Source organism: Cynoglossus semilaevis, chromosome 5 (genome assembly GCF_000523025.1).
Source record: "Cynoglossus semilaevis isolate Cse_v1.0 chromosome 5, Cse_v1.0, whole genome shotgun sequence".
NCBI classification, from domain to species: Eukaryota; Metazoa; Chordata; class Actinopteri; order Pleuronectiformes; family Cynoglossidae; genus Cynoglossus; species Cynoglossus semilaevis.
The window spans coordinates 4,387,771-4,400,569 of record NC_024311.1 but is presented as its reverse complement, the minus strand read 5'-3'; the positions used below and the strand labels follow the sequence as shown (position 1 = coordinate 4,400,569).

At 36.7% G+C, this 12,799-nt stretch overlaps 1 protein-coding gene across 1 annotated transcript in view; it reads right to left on the bottom strand.

Annotated features, from left to right (window-relative positions):
* Positions 1-555: 555 nt before the first annotated feature.
* Positions 556-12,799, bottom strand: part of ap1g1 (adaptor related protein complex 1 subunit gamma 1) — an 18,049-nt gene continuing 5,805 nt past the window's right edge. The window contains exons 3-25 of the mRNA XM_025055429.1: positions 12,721-12,799; positions 12,481-12,605; positions 12,113-12,254; positions 11,866-11,962; positions 11,041-11,117; positions 10,627-10,635; positions 9,596-9,691; positions 9,267-9,347; positions 9,092-9,190; positions 8,951-9,006; positions 8,740-8,853; positions 8,504-8,644; positions 7,754-7,808; positions 7,525-7,647; positions 7,310-7,399; positions 7,092-7,216; positions 6,851-6,955; positions 6,563-6,713; positions 6,291-6,417; positions 6,045-6,161; positions 5,456-5,616; positions 4,889-4,987; positions 556-4,770 (exon numbers count right to left, since the gene is read on the bottom strand). Coding sequence (XP_024911197.1) covers positions 4,669-4,770; positions 4,889-4,987; positions 5,456-5,616; positions 6,045-6,161; positions 6,291-6,417; positions 6,563-6,713; positions 6,851-6,955; positions 7,092-7,216; positions 7,310-7,399; positions 7,525-7,647; positions 7,754-7,808; positions 8,504-8,644; positions 8,740-8,853; positions 8,951-9,006; positions 9,092-9,190; positions 9,267-9,347; positions 9,596-9,691; positions 10,627-10,635; positions 11,041-11,117; positions 11,866-11,962; positions 12,113-12,254; positions 12,481-12,605; positions 12,721-12,756 — 2,328 coding nt within the window. The 5' untranslated portion in view covers positions 12,757-12,799 and the 3' untranslated portion in view covers positions 556-4,668. The remainder of the gene's footprint in view (positions 4,771-4,888; positions 4,988-5,455; positions 5,617-6,044; positions 6,162-6,290; positions 6,418-6,562; positions 6,714-6,850; positions 6,956-7,091; positions 7,217-7,309; positions 7,400-7,524; positions 7,648-7,753; positions 7,809-8,503; positions 8,645-8,739; positions 8,854-8,950; positions 9,007-9,091; positions 9,191-9,266; positions 9,348-9,595; positions 9,692-10,626; positions 10,636-11,040; positions 11,118-11,865; positions 11,963-12,112; positions 12,255-12,480; positions 12,606-12,720) is intronic.

The window sequence follows — 12,799 nt, the reverse complement described above, 5'->3', positions numbered from 1 at the left end:
AATCTAATTTCACAAACATATTTCAAACAGAAGAAATAAACACCATCGAATGTTATTTCACATTAAATTCAAATTTTAAGGTGTGTTAATATGTAATTTGTACCTCCGGTTACAGGAAGTAGAAAAATAAAAGCTCAAGTTTCTGCTCGCGTACTACGTTCTACCACATAAAAGCAAATGTATCATGAAATGTTTCAGCGACAAGAAGTTATCAAGACACGTACATCATGTTTAGAACATTCTAGTTGGATGTTACTGGGTCTTAAATCCTGTTATGCTTACACAAGATCACATTTAATGGCCATTACACACAACTTTACTTTCAATATTACAACTTTCATACTGTATTTTTCTTGATCGAGTAAATAGGAAATGTTAGTGTTTTCAGGAAATCTACTTACAATCAATCGTTCCCAGGCATCGGTCCTCTCTATGGATGAAGTATATACAGTACATAACGTTGATCCTATAATTAAACAATGTTGCAGAAGCATCATGGATCCTTTTCATTCATCTAAACACAGCCCCAAGACAAAAACTACAATAGGTCCAATATTTTATTGGAGTTTTCTTTATTTGCTTGATCATTTTCTCCAACCCAAAGACAACAATACACAGCATAAATTGAAAATATCCCATTTAATAGTTTACAACTTTTCATCTTCCATCATTTTTTTCACACTTTCAGTCTGACATTCACACCTATCTTTAAGTCAATAAACTGGACGATTCCAGTTTAACATGTCAAACCTGACTGGGGGGAAAAGTGTACCTTATGCTTCCATCCTCTTTCCCAACAAATCAGACAAGATACAGTTTACAGTCAGGAAGAGCCTGCGGGGGTTACAAACATCTTGTTTTCAAAATGGTTGCTTGATTACACAGGGAAACTCAACATTGTCCTAATTTTGATCCCCTTTCAAGCCCTTAACACACTGAATTCAACCAAACAAATTCTAAAGAAAATCAGTAATCTGAATAATCCAAATGATGAATATGCACTTTCAACACCCTTGTAAAAACAATAACAGTATTTTGAGCACTATCTGAACACCTGTCCATTGAACAGGTTATTCCTGACTAATGAAAGTGGTGCGACCAATTTTATTAAATGAATTTCTTGCATTTCAAAAAGAATCTCAGATCAAGAGTAGAAATGGCATTATTTACACTGGTTTTCACATGCAGCTCAGCAGCTGAAGTTGAAGTTGCAGCCAACGATGTCCTATTAAGTTAAGACATTTCACACATGATCTCAAAAATATGTTTACACTCAACTCACACACAGTAATAGATCTTTAAATTGGTACGTACTTCTTCATTTTAAATGTCCAAAGCACTTATGTTGGGTTAGTTTTCGTTGTAGATTTAAAACTGCAAGAATTATTGTTCATCTGTGAATAAATTCAGCGCTTCTGATAAACTAGGGTACCTGATGGATGTGACAATGCAAACCACTAAGAAAACTATGCTGAATAAAATGCAGGAAACGTTCCCTACACACCCAATAAACCTTGTTTTAGGACATCTCCCTCTTGTGGTTATAATGTTGTAGCACAAGCCACATCCTGACGGCATAGAGCTGGTCAAGACCCCATTTTTCAGACTGTAGCATCAGAACAAGTGCATGTGTCATGATGTCCAAATACATTGGAAACAGGATGGAAACAAAGAAAATGCAGAAAAAATGCACTGTTCTGCTCAGGACGCTGCGGCTCCATTTTACATATCAGTGACCTTATAAAGGTGTGCTCCATTTTATACATACTAGACATGGGGTAGTGAGCCACAGTGAGGACAGAAAACGCATTGTGTAGCATGAGTAGTGGCTTTGTCAGGTGAAGACATAGAGCTCTTGGGAAGGTGCTACATGCAAGACAAAGAAATAATGGGCAACAAAGGAAAATAGCAATGCCAAAAACCAAAAGGGAGTTCCTACAAATCAACTGTTGGCTAAAAGAGTTGTCAAAGAAATAACAAGGAATCACATACAAGGCCAAAAGGAAGGGAGGCAACTTGGCAGGTGTTGAGACAGTGGAAGTAAGGTGCCACTCCTGCTGCTATGCAGAACTGTGCTTAGAATTCTCAGTAGTACAGAGCAACTGCTAAGATAGACTCAACCTTTACGTCGTCAATCAGGGAAACCAAAACTAAACTCTCACTAATGTAAATTAAGCAAATGTGACAAGTAATAGATGAAGTATGAGGAACAGTGAATCAGATGAAGTGCAGATCAATTGCATCATTTTTAAGATTCTGTTTTGTACATAATATGCATACAAGTATAATCCCTAGCTAATCTTTTAATTCTTATTTGGGGTTTTATTTTATCTGAGCAACTCTGGTCTGTTTTACAACTATATACAATGTACAGGCAGCGGATCATATATCTTTTACAACCTGTTATTGATGATACAGGGAGGTCTTAATTAACTGATGATGACTCCATCTATGTAGACAATATACAGTGTGAATATTTGAAATTTTAGAAAATGGTATCTAAAAAAGAATGAAAGATAGTACAAGAGACAAAATAGTAAAAGCCCTCAATATGTACAGAAAAAAACTGAAAAAAGTGAAATAATTATTCTTCATATACACATTCCCTAACTCAAATATATTTTCAAAGCTAATAATCTCTCTGATTTGGTCACAGAAGTTAGAAGATAGCAAAGCAGAAGAGAAAAGATGTATACAGCCTGAATGAACCAGAAGAGATCTCCTGACAGCAACACACAGCTGTGAGGCTAGTGAAGAAATGAGATGTGCAAACTATCCCCAGTTCCTCTCATGCAGATGCTTCCCTTGATCGCAGTTCACGATTAAACAAAGCTATTGATCTACTGTCACTGAAAGTGATAAGATTTAAGGGTTACTGTATCCCCAACTTCAACATCAGAAGCGTACTCCAAGGGGAACCATGAATCAAACCAAAGGCAATTAATCAATCAACACAGAAAGAAAAAACAACTGCAGTACCTCAAACGACATGATGACTTGGGTGAGGAAATTGGAACATTTACACTTTTTAAAAACCTCCATGTCAATTTATGAAAAGTTTACATCTATTAGCTGCCACTGTATTTAAAATTTGCTTCATTTTTAATGAGTCATAAACAACAAACAGGTGTTTTAAATGAGTCTACAACACAGCACAATAATGGGGAGGATGGTTAAAATCATAATTGTATTATTGGGATTTTTTTTCTTCAAGAGAAAAAAAATAGAATGATAAGCAAGACGACCATGATTAACTAATTGGAAAGAAGATTTGGAAAAAGTAGGAACTTGCTGTAGTTATGTGATATAGAGGAACATTTATCTCAGGTTGCAAACACAATCAGCACACTGGCAAACTTACAGGGCTCATACAGAACTGCACAGCCAGGGGAGCTTTTGTCATGCCAAGTCAGAAAGGCACATCACTTTGATACCAGGCATAAATAACTAAGTCAAATTACTGCAGAAACTGATTTCACAAAAATAGTGCTAAGAAGACAAATATCCTCGTCCAAGAAGACAGCCATGGGTAAAACAAAGACGAGAAAAAAGAGAGAAAAAGCATTCAGTGCATGTAACTACATTCATAATGAGCTTCATTTACATATATGTGCATGGCTCAACCAGGATAAATTAATCTGAAATGTATCTTAACTTCAAGCCAGACTCTGAGGACAGAGATGTTGAGATTCGTTTTAGAGTTTTTAAAATTATCCCCCAACATAAATGCAATTAAACATGTTTTTTAGATCAATTTTAGGCTGTGCACAGAAATCAACTGGTGAGTTTAATATAAATACCTTAAACTAAAGCTACAAGGTCAGATAAGAGCTGGGTGGGGAGGTCTGAGAGGTCAAAGGTCATCTAACCAGGCATCTTGGATCGGTTCATGCTTTAGTATTGCAACTACTTCCCACGGACCCATAGGATTAACTGCTTACTGCGCGAGCCTCCTCTGATGTCAGATCAATGTGTTTGTGATCCTAAACAATTCTTAATCATGTCTAAAGCATGTATTGATTAAGCAAGTATTGCAATTTAAAGAGATAAACAACTCTGACAAGTTATATCACTAATGATACGGACGGTCAAAAAGGGAAAAGAGTAAATAATTCTGCTGCCATCAGTGGTATTGAGGTTAATTTAAAATGTCTGAAGCCAAAAGTCAAAGCCAATCGTGAATGTTACTAGATTAAAGCATTTAACCTGTAATTCCAATTTAAATACAAATCAAAAATAGAACTACGAGTACTGCATCGCTCAGGTAGGGCAACTGTTCTCTACAGTGATGTGAGGTGTGTGGTAAGCTGTACCACAGTGACTGATGAGTGTGCTGCATGTGCTTCGTGGGGGGTTGATGGCGATGGATGGAGGATGGGGAAAGAACATACTCAGAATCAAAAGATCATGGAAACCATCAAAGAATATAAGATAAAGTTCACTGATTGATATGTTTTTTCCCCAATTATGCTTGTGATGTTAAAAGTCAACAGTGTATTCGTAACATCTGCATTTTCTCCTGTGTTGGATGCTGCTTCCCATGCAACTCAAAGTCAACGGTCTGCAGTGACGTCACAGGGGGATCCATTGGAAGAAAGAAGGGAGGTGAAAAGAAATTGTTTTCATAGTTCCCTTGGTGGGGCATCGAGGAGCAAGAGCAGCAGCTCATCACTGCCAGGACTGAGGAGGGAAATTGTTAACCTCAGCCAGGTCTTGCACAGGTGAGCCTTTGAGTGTGTAGGTCAGCTTGATTCTCATCCTAAGTTGTTGCTGTGAATTTGTAGGGGTGGTTAGATCGTGTTATTAAAAAGTAATCTATCAATTGTTGTCAAAGTCTGCTATTTTCCAAATAGATTAAAGTAAGATAATGTTCGTGGGATAAACTCACCTTCTGTGGGTTGAGGACTCTGATGACCTGTGTGACAGATCCCTGGTTGAGTGCTGGGACAATGTTACTGCTAGGGGAGAGGAGCTGCAGCTGGAATGTCTGAAAACAAAGAGAAATAAATAAACAACTTAAGCAATATTACCACAAACATGTAATTTATGATTCAATAGAACAGATGGTTACCATAAAGTAGATAACTTAGAAAAAAGAAAAACATTTAGCGATATTATTGCTTATATCACTTTATGTCTAGACACACAATAACAAAATGGTGAAAAGTCTCTTGTTTGACTTACAGTATGTATGTAAATTATCCTCATCAGAGGCCATTAGACTAATGGTCAACAATAACATAATCCCCAACAGCCCCCTCCAAAAATGTAAAAAATGTAATCCTAGTCAATCCTTAACAATTCTTTAGAATAAAATGTAGTCATTTTTTGCAAAACAATAAATAACAAACAATGTGTTCTGTTTAAAGTAAAAGACAGAAATTAAAGCACATCCACATTGTCAAACATTACACTATATCAACTATATCAGCTATTCCTCAATGGGTGTACTTACCTTTGGTACTGCAGCTTGAAAAACAAAGTCTGTCATGTCTGCCTCAGTGGAGTTGGAAGCATGGATGGTGATGACTGCAATGTTTGGATTGGGGTTGGCTCTCTCAAACGTGAAATCTATTTTAAGACCGTTTTTGTTGTATGCCGTCATGGGAGGGATACCTTTCAGGAGATTTAAGGGAAGAAGAGGGTTAACATATTGAGGTACATGATTCCTACTTGATCCTTTTGATTCATACTCGTTTGGGATGTTGCAGTAACTAACAAACTAAATAATACAGTGCGGTGGAAAATCATGTGTAAGTAAATTACATCTTTATTGTTTAACCGAGTTTGTGTGTTCAGAAGTTTATGTCTACACTAAATGCAAATTTTATTTTCTGTAATCTTGTAGTTACAATATGTGGAAAACTTTTGCAAAACCCAAGAAAAGCAAGTCTTGTGTGTTTATTGGAAGATTATTATGAACTGTTTAGCTCTGCTAAAGTTCAACAGTGCAGAGACAGTGAATATGTAACAGTGTATCAGCAGTCCACCAATTAAGCTTTTTCTATAACTCTGTATCATAACAGATGACAAGCAACTCTTACCTGCAGGAGCAATATCATTAAACAAAGGCTGTGAGGTGAGGCCATCAAGGAGGAAAGCTGGTTGAGTTGAAGATACGGCAGGAGCCGGAGCAGGAGCAGGAGTGGGTGCTGGACCTCCTGTATGTGAATAAGTGACATTCAGAGATTCGAAAAGAAAGACAGTTAATTTTGGGGATTCTTCTCTCATGATATTAAAGCAAGAGCTGACAATACATAAGGACTCATTTTATAAAGAGAGCAACCTACCACCTAGTGAGATGTCACCAAGGAGCTCGAGCAGATCTCCTCCAGCTGAGGCAGGCTTGCTGGGCAAAGTGGTCTGGATTACTGGAACCACATCATTACCACTCAGAAGGTCTAACAAATCGTTAGCCTGAATGACAAAGACAAAATGTGATAAGCACCAGCAGTTATGAGTCAAATCAAAACTGAAAATTAGATAACCAAATATTTTGTAATAGGTAATCATTATAAAGTGTGTTCTGCTTATTATTCGACTTGTTAATATTACTGTCCACCTTTCTCACCGGACTGGTTGGCTGGCTGACAGGTGGTGGATGTTTAGCTTCTACAGCAGAGGGCTCCATCTCCCCATTCGTTTGCACAATCTCTGTTGGACCATTGGTAGCAGTTTTCTCCATTATAGGCATTCGCTCCAGGAGAGCTGGCCTACGTTTCATAAACAGATCAGGGATGAGCAAGAACACACAATTACACCATGCAAAGATTTTTGGAGAGCCCTAACTGCTAAATCATGTTATGTAAATGGAACAGTAAAAGATGCTGTTAAAATAAGGTGGTTTTACCTCATGTGGTCATATTTCTTAAATAAAGCGTTATATTCCACAGCTCTTTGCTGAAGCTCGACATCGATGCTACTGCCATATATCGAAACCACCTTCTTAATTCGGCTAAATATGACAGATGACAAAAAGACAGATGTTATAATTGTTATGTAACAATTTGTCATTTGGTAACACGCCAAGCTTTGTTAAATAACAAAAAAAAAACCCAAACAAACAAACAAAAAACAGTACCAGTACTTACTTTACACCACTGAAGCGCGTTGACAGCTTCATAATAGCAGTTAGAGAATAACCCCGGGTTACAGGTGTGGACAGATTAGATGCCAAAAGTCCCTCCAAAACATCCAGGACTTCATCCTCAGTCACCTTAGTATGAAGAAGTAAAAGTAAAATAATGCAAATCTTTTAGGTGTGGAGTTGGTCATTTTTAAAAATTAATGAATTTTAATCCAGACATACCTGGATTGGTTCCTCTTCTTCACACTGACCAGAAACCAACAGATCTCCATATTCTCCTATACACCAGGATGCCACCTGCACAAGAGGTTGCTGCAGAACACGGAGAAGCAACAATTTAAAAAAAGTATTATATTTGTTTGTATAAATATAAACACTGCAGATATGGCACTAACCCACAAAATAGGTTAAACTGGTCAAATCAAAAATTCTCTAACCTGTGAGATGTCATCAAGCAGTGCTTTGTATAGTCTCTGCACAGTGTACGCATGCATTTCCACACTGTTGGTGATGAGCTGGATGAGGTTAGGAACAGAGTCATCTCTCACGTAGCTTCCTGCCTGTGATAATCAGAAAGAGAGGGAAAAAAAAAGGTTTTTAACATCCTTATGTAAATTAGCAACAAGGCAACCATATTGACAGACAAGAATCAGTGGATTGACGTACTGTTGTCAGAACTCTCATGATGGTGTCTATGTGCCATCGTTTTGAAGGGGCATACCTATAACAGGACACATGCATTGAAACAAATGTACAAGGCAAATCGGTGTAGTGTCTGAAATACATGTCAAACTCAAGGAGACAGGAAGTGAATGCTGTCAGAATACAAATGGTATCACCAGGGTCTAGGAGAGTAGGATTACTCATTTCATTCTCAACATCGGCTGTTTAAAAATCTCATTTCAGAATGATGCAAGTTCAGCTTTGTTATATTCTACAACAAAAGGTAAATAACTTTTCCTCTTGTGCCCCAGACTGACAGGATGCAGGTGAAACATGTTTTTTTTCCTGTGGCTACTTTCTCTTACTCTTTAGAGTTATTCTTTTAAGTAAAGAAATGGAGTACATTTTATTTACTTTTTTGGCCAAACCTTTCCCCTCAGTAAGACAAAACTAAAACCAGACAGTGGGCAGTTGTTCAGAAAAGTGGTTTTGCACTTTAAAAGTAAAGGAATTGGTGAAGGTAAACTGCCAAAAATGTTAGTATACAGGGCCTCCACTGCCATTAAACATTTCATTTAAAAAGACACACACTCAGAACTTGTATACACATAAATACGGAGCTTATTTAAATGTCAATGTTAATCTGTGAACTTGTAAACTCTGCACAGAACAAGGTTACACAGAATCTGTTGAATTACAATAAAGACACTCAACAGTTTCTACACATAATGTGTAATGAATTCATTGCCATACTTTTCTGCAGAGAGAAAGACTCCTGATGCACAGTCTGCTTTGAATTCTGGGTCACAGGAGTCCAGGAAGTAGAGCAGTTCCTTCATCATCCCTCTAACATTGTTGCCATTCACCAGCGCAAAGCTCAGTTCCATTGCCCGTCTTTATTAAAGATAAATAAAAAATAAAAGTAATCAAGGTCAGAATGACACTGTAAGACTGATTCAAGTATTCTCACACTCAAAACAGTGACTCACCTTTTGATGGACACATCCAGGTCTTTTAAACAGTCCACAATAGTGCTTCGATGTCTCTGCACTGCATTGTGGTCTGTTTGTACTGTCTTTAGTAGTGATGTCAATGCCACATATCTGGAGTAGAGTTTATTTCAATAAATCAATAGGAATAAAAAAAACCCACTATCTTATTCATCTCATCAAGGTCAAGTGCTGTTGCTCAACTCCATACCTTATATTTTTGTCATTGTTAAGAAGGAAGCGACCTAGAATGTTAATGGCCAAAACCTGAAAGAACAAAAGAAAAAATGTATTTGTATTAAAAAGTTCACGTTACACACAGTGCCTTATTCTGTGGAGTAGATGGACTTACCCTCAATCCACTCTCTGACTTGATGTCCATAATTGTAAGGACTGTCTCATACAGGATTGCATTTCCTACATTTTTACTTGTTTCTGTGTTTGTGGCCACCTGCAGGTGCGAGGATGCACAGAGTGGGTTTCTGACCCAAAATGGTGAAAGATCGTGGAGGAAAGTAAAGACTAACCTGTGCAAGAATGTCATTCATTGCTTCACTGGAATCATCATCACTTCTGCCTAAAATTCTCAGTAGTCTCAATATTCGCACCTATGCAAAGATAAAAACATATCGCATTTTACATTGTGAACTTTTGGTTTACGTCTATCACAGACCTAACTGAACATAGTTCTGATCACAAACAAACTACATAAATTATCAATATAAAAGCAACATTTGTATTTAAATGCACTTATATATTCAATTATTTTAAAGTCTGACTGTTTTCTGTTTCCATTGAAATAGTATTAATGAGGCTTTAAAGTAAAGAGATATAATGTGTACAAAGTTTGAGTTACCTGCAGGAAAGGGTCACTTATGCCTGACACATCATGTTCAGGAGAGTACCCAGACATGATTAGGTTCTTCAGGATTCTCACCAACTGTGGAACCAGCTAAAAAAGATGAACAGAACACAAAAAGAAGTCAATATATTTGAGTGGAAGTGGTCAAGTGTTTCTACTTGAACGACATTGTTACTCTACAGCTCATCAAGTTAATAAATGTTTAATTAAAGTTACAAATTAAATTTCTGATCATTATATTACAGCTATATGCCTCAAAGTCAGTGATAAAAAAAATCACATTTACTAAAAAAACCTTATATATTAGGTTAGAACATTTGTCTTTTAGAAGAAAAACAATCAGCTTAAAAAAAAGACAGCAGAGAAACAGGAGCTCAAGTCGAAAAAAAATAATAAAAAAATGTTGTGCGTAATTTTTCTAATCAATTACAGAATGCACATAAAACAGGACTGGAGTTGGTAAAATACTTGCTTTGGCCAGCTGGAAGTTTTACTCTTACCCCGATATATTACAGGTCAGACACATTTGTACTTTGTGTAAATTTCAGGGCAGGTCTTCTACACTACTATTGTTGGATAAACAAATCAGTAGGACACCTCTATTTAGACATTCTGTAAAATAAATAAAACATTAATGTTTTTTTTTTTAAGTTATGATCTTTCACAAACCAGTGTCTAAAGACAACAAATTATCAACAACTAAAAAAAGTATCTGCTCTTGTTAAAAATCACCTGTGTTTATAGAGGAAAAACCCACCAAACTGCTTTAAAAATACAGTGATCACATGAGTAACATTTTGGGAGATGACCATTAAAATAAGTGAAAACATACTTGAGTAATGAATCACAAAGTCATTTGTACTTTTTAAAAAAAAAACACTGACAAAGTAAAGATCAATGTGTTAAAGGAATCAAAATGACAAATAAGCACATGGTGATATTACTCAACACAAACTTGGTTACATTTGGGGTGACTGTGATGAGTGATAGCATGCACCAGCTATGAGATCAGAATGTACTCTTACCTTCTCATTCTAACACAATGCAGGAATTGTAACAGACAAATGACAGAAAAAATATGAGGTAGATGTTAGGGAGGGGAAACTGGAAATCATTCACTTTCAGAGAGCTCAAAATTGTGTTCAGATAATGAGAATGACAATTGGTGCTTCTGTCACCATATTTTTTGGCTTCACCTAGAGAAGTAGAGGTACAGCAGCAGTTGAATTAGAAGAGAAAAAGACAGTGGTAGGAGATAAGACATTTGTACATTAAAGTGCAGAGGGAACCTGAGCGCTATACAAAGCTTAAAAGCTTAGTTTGTTTAGCTAGTTCAGTTACAAAAAAGAAATGTGTGTGTGCAAAGGAGAATGAAATGTGACATGAAATGCATAAGTAATTTTGTTTAGGGTTATTTAGAAAATAAAACGTGTTTGCACCTTTCTGAAATGAGCCAGCATGTCAGGACTTCTTTCACACATTTCAGTGAGGAGGACGACTGATGTATGGAGAACACCTGGGAGAACATACACAATAAATGAAATAAGTATAAAATGTATGCATTTGTTATTCTTAACCATTTGTTCATGTAACGTATTTTCAAAAGCAGCTGGAACAAATTTCTGCTGAAATTTAGCAAAATGATGAAAAAAAAGGTTGTGCCAATTTTTTGTAATGGTAGGTTTTTAATTCACAATCTGACAACTGAACTTTTGCAAATTTGGTTCAAAAACAACAAAACAAATGGGGCGAGATGACAAGCAGAGTTTACCAATTTGTTAGATGTAAAGTCTGACAAATCACAAAAGCCAGGACAAAAAGACAGAGGCTAAAATTTAGATACAAGTTATATCTTGTTCATTATTAAATTATCGGATAACATAAAATATACAGGCAGATCATCTACTGATGACCTAAGAAAAGGTGAAAAAAAAAGCTATTAAAAATATCCTTTACGGATTTCTTCTTTTAAATATTAAAAGTCAGAGTTGCAAATTGACTTTGAATTTTATTTTCACAGCATGGCTGTTTATTTCATTCCCAGGACAATGTTTTCTATTTATACATAGGGATGTGAGAACCACACAGTTGATGACAGACTCATTAATTTTGCTGCTCTGTGCAAAGGACATTACAAAAAGGACACAAGCTGTCCAACTATTGTGAACAAAGTGCTGCGAGTGTCAGGGAGAAAAAGTCAAAGTTTGCACTAGTTTAGCACTTGGAGGCAGCATAAGGTTCTTGACAAACCGATTAAAACTCACCATGATTCTTCTCGCTCAGCAGGTTTTTTGTGGCTGGAAGGAACATTTCCATGAGTTCTGGAACCTTTCTGATGACATGAACTGCACACAACGCTGCCTGTAAAATATTTACACAGAGGGAAAAGCTATGAAGAAAAGGGAGACTCGCACAGCATTTCACTACGGTGTACAGTCAAATGTCATACAAATAACCCATCATCTAAGAGCCATTGCTTATGCCTATGAACAGGTCAATAGTAAGTCTTACTTTTTTCCTTAGGTACGAGTTAGATGTTTTGAGAAGCTTCTCCACCTCGCCTGCCAGGTCACGACACATTTCTGAAGAACCCATGCAGCCCAAAGTGCACAAGGCCAAGCCCTGTACATATTGTGTGCTGTGATTTAGGTCACTGGTTTGAGAGGAAAGAGCTTAATTAGTGCCAAAATGTACCATAATAAAAGACAATACTATGGTGACTTTTGTAGAAAACAGCAGCAGCTAGTAAACATTTTGTGTTGTGCCTCTGCAGTACAACAACTGACATATCAAGTATATTTTTCAAAGGAAAATCAACTGCAAAAACTGCAGATCTGCGAGATCGGATAAGCTGAATATTAAATATGTTGTTTACTTACTTCTTAATGCAATTTGTCATGAGTAGGTGAACATCCTGCCTCTCATCCAACAGCAGCATAGCTCCCAAATAACCTATTCGTTTGTCAGTGAATTTCTGGGACGCTATGAGCTTCAGGCATTCCAACTGGTAAAGAAAATTATTTATAACATTACCATCTTTATTATTGTTGATGAAAATATTAAAAAGATTTTCCTGCACACCATCTACCAGATTTCCAGTCCTCAACAGACAGACTCACCTGCCCAAAGTGTGCTGGGTAGCCCAGCATATGCATATAAAGCAGCTTTGCCACATTTCTGCAACGGTATGTATTGTCT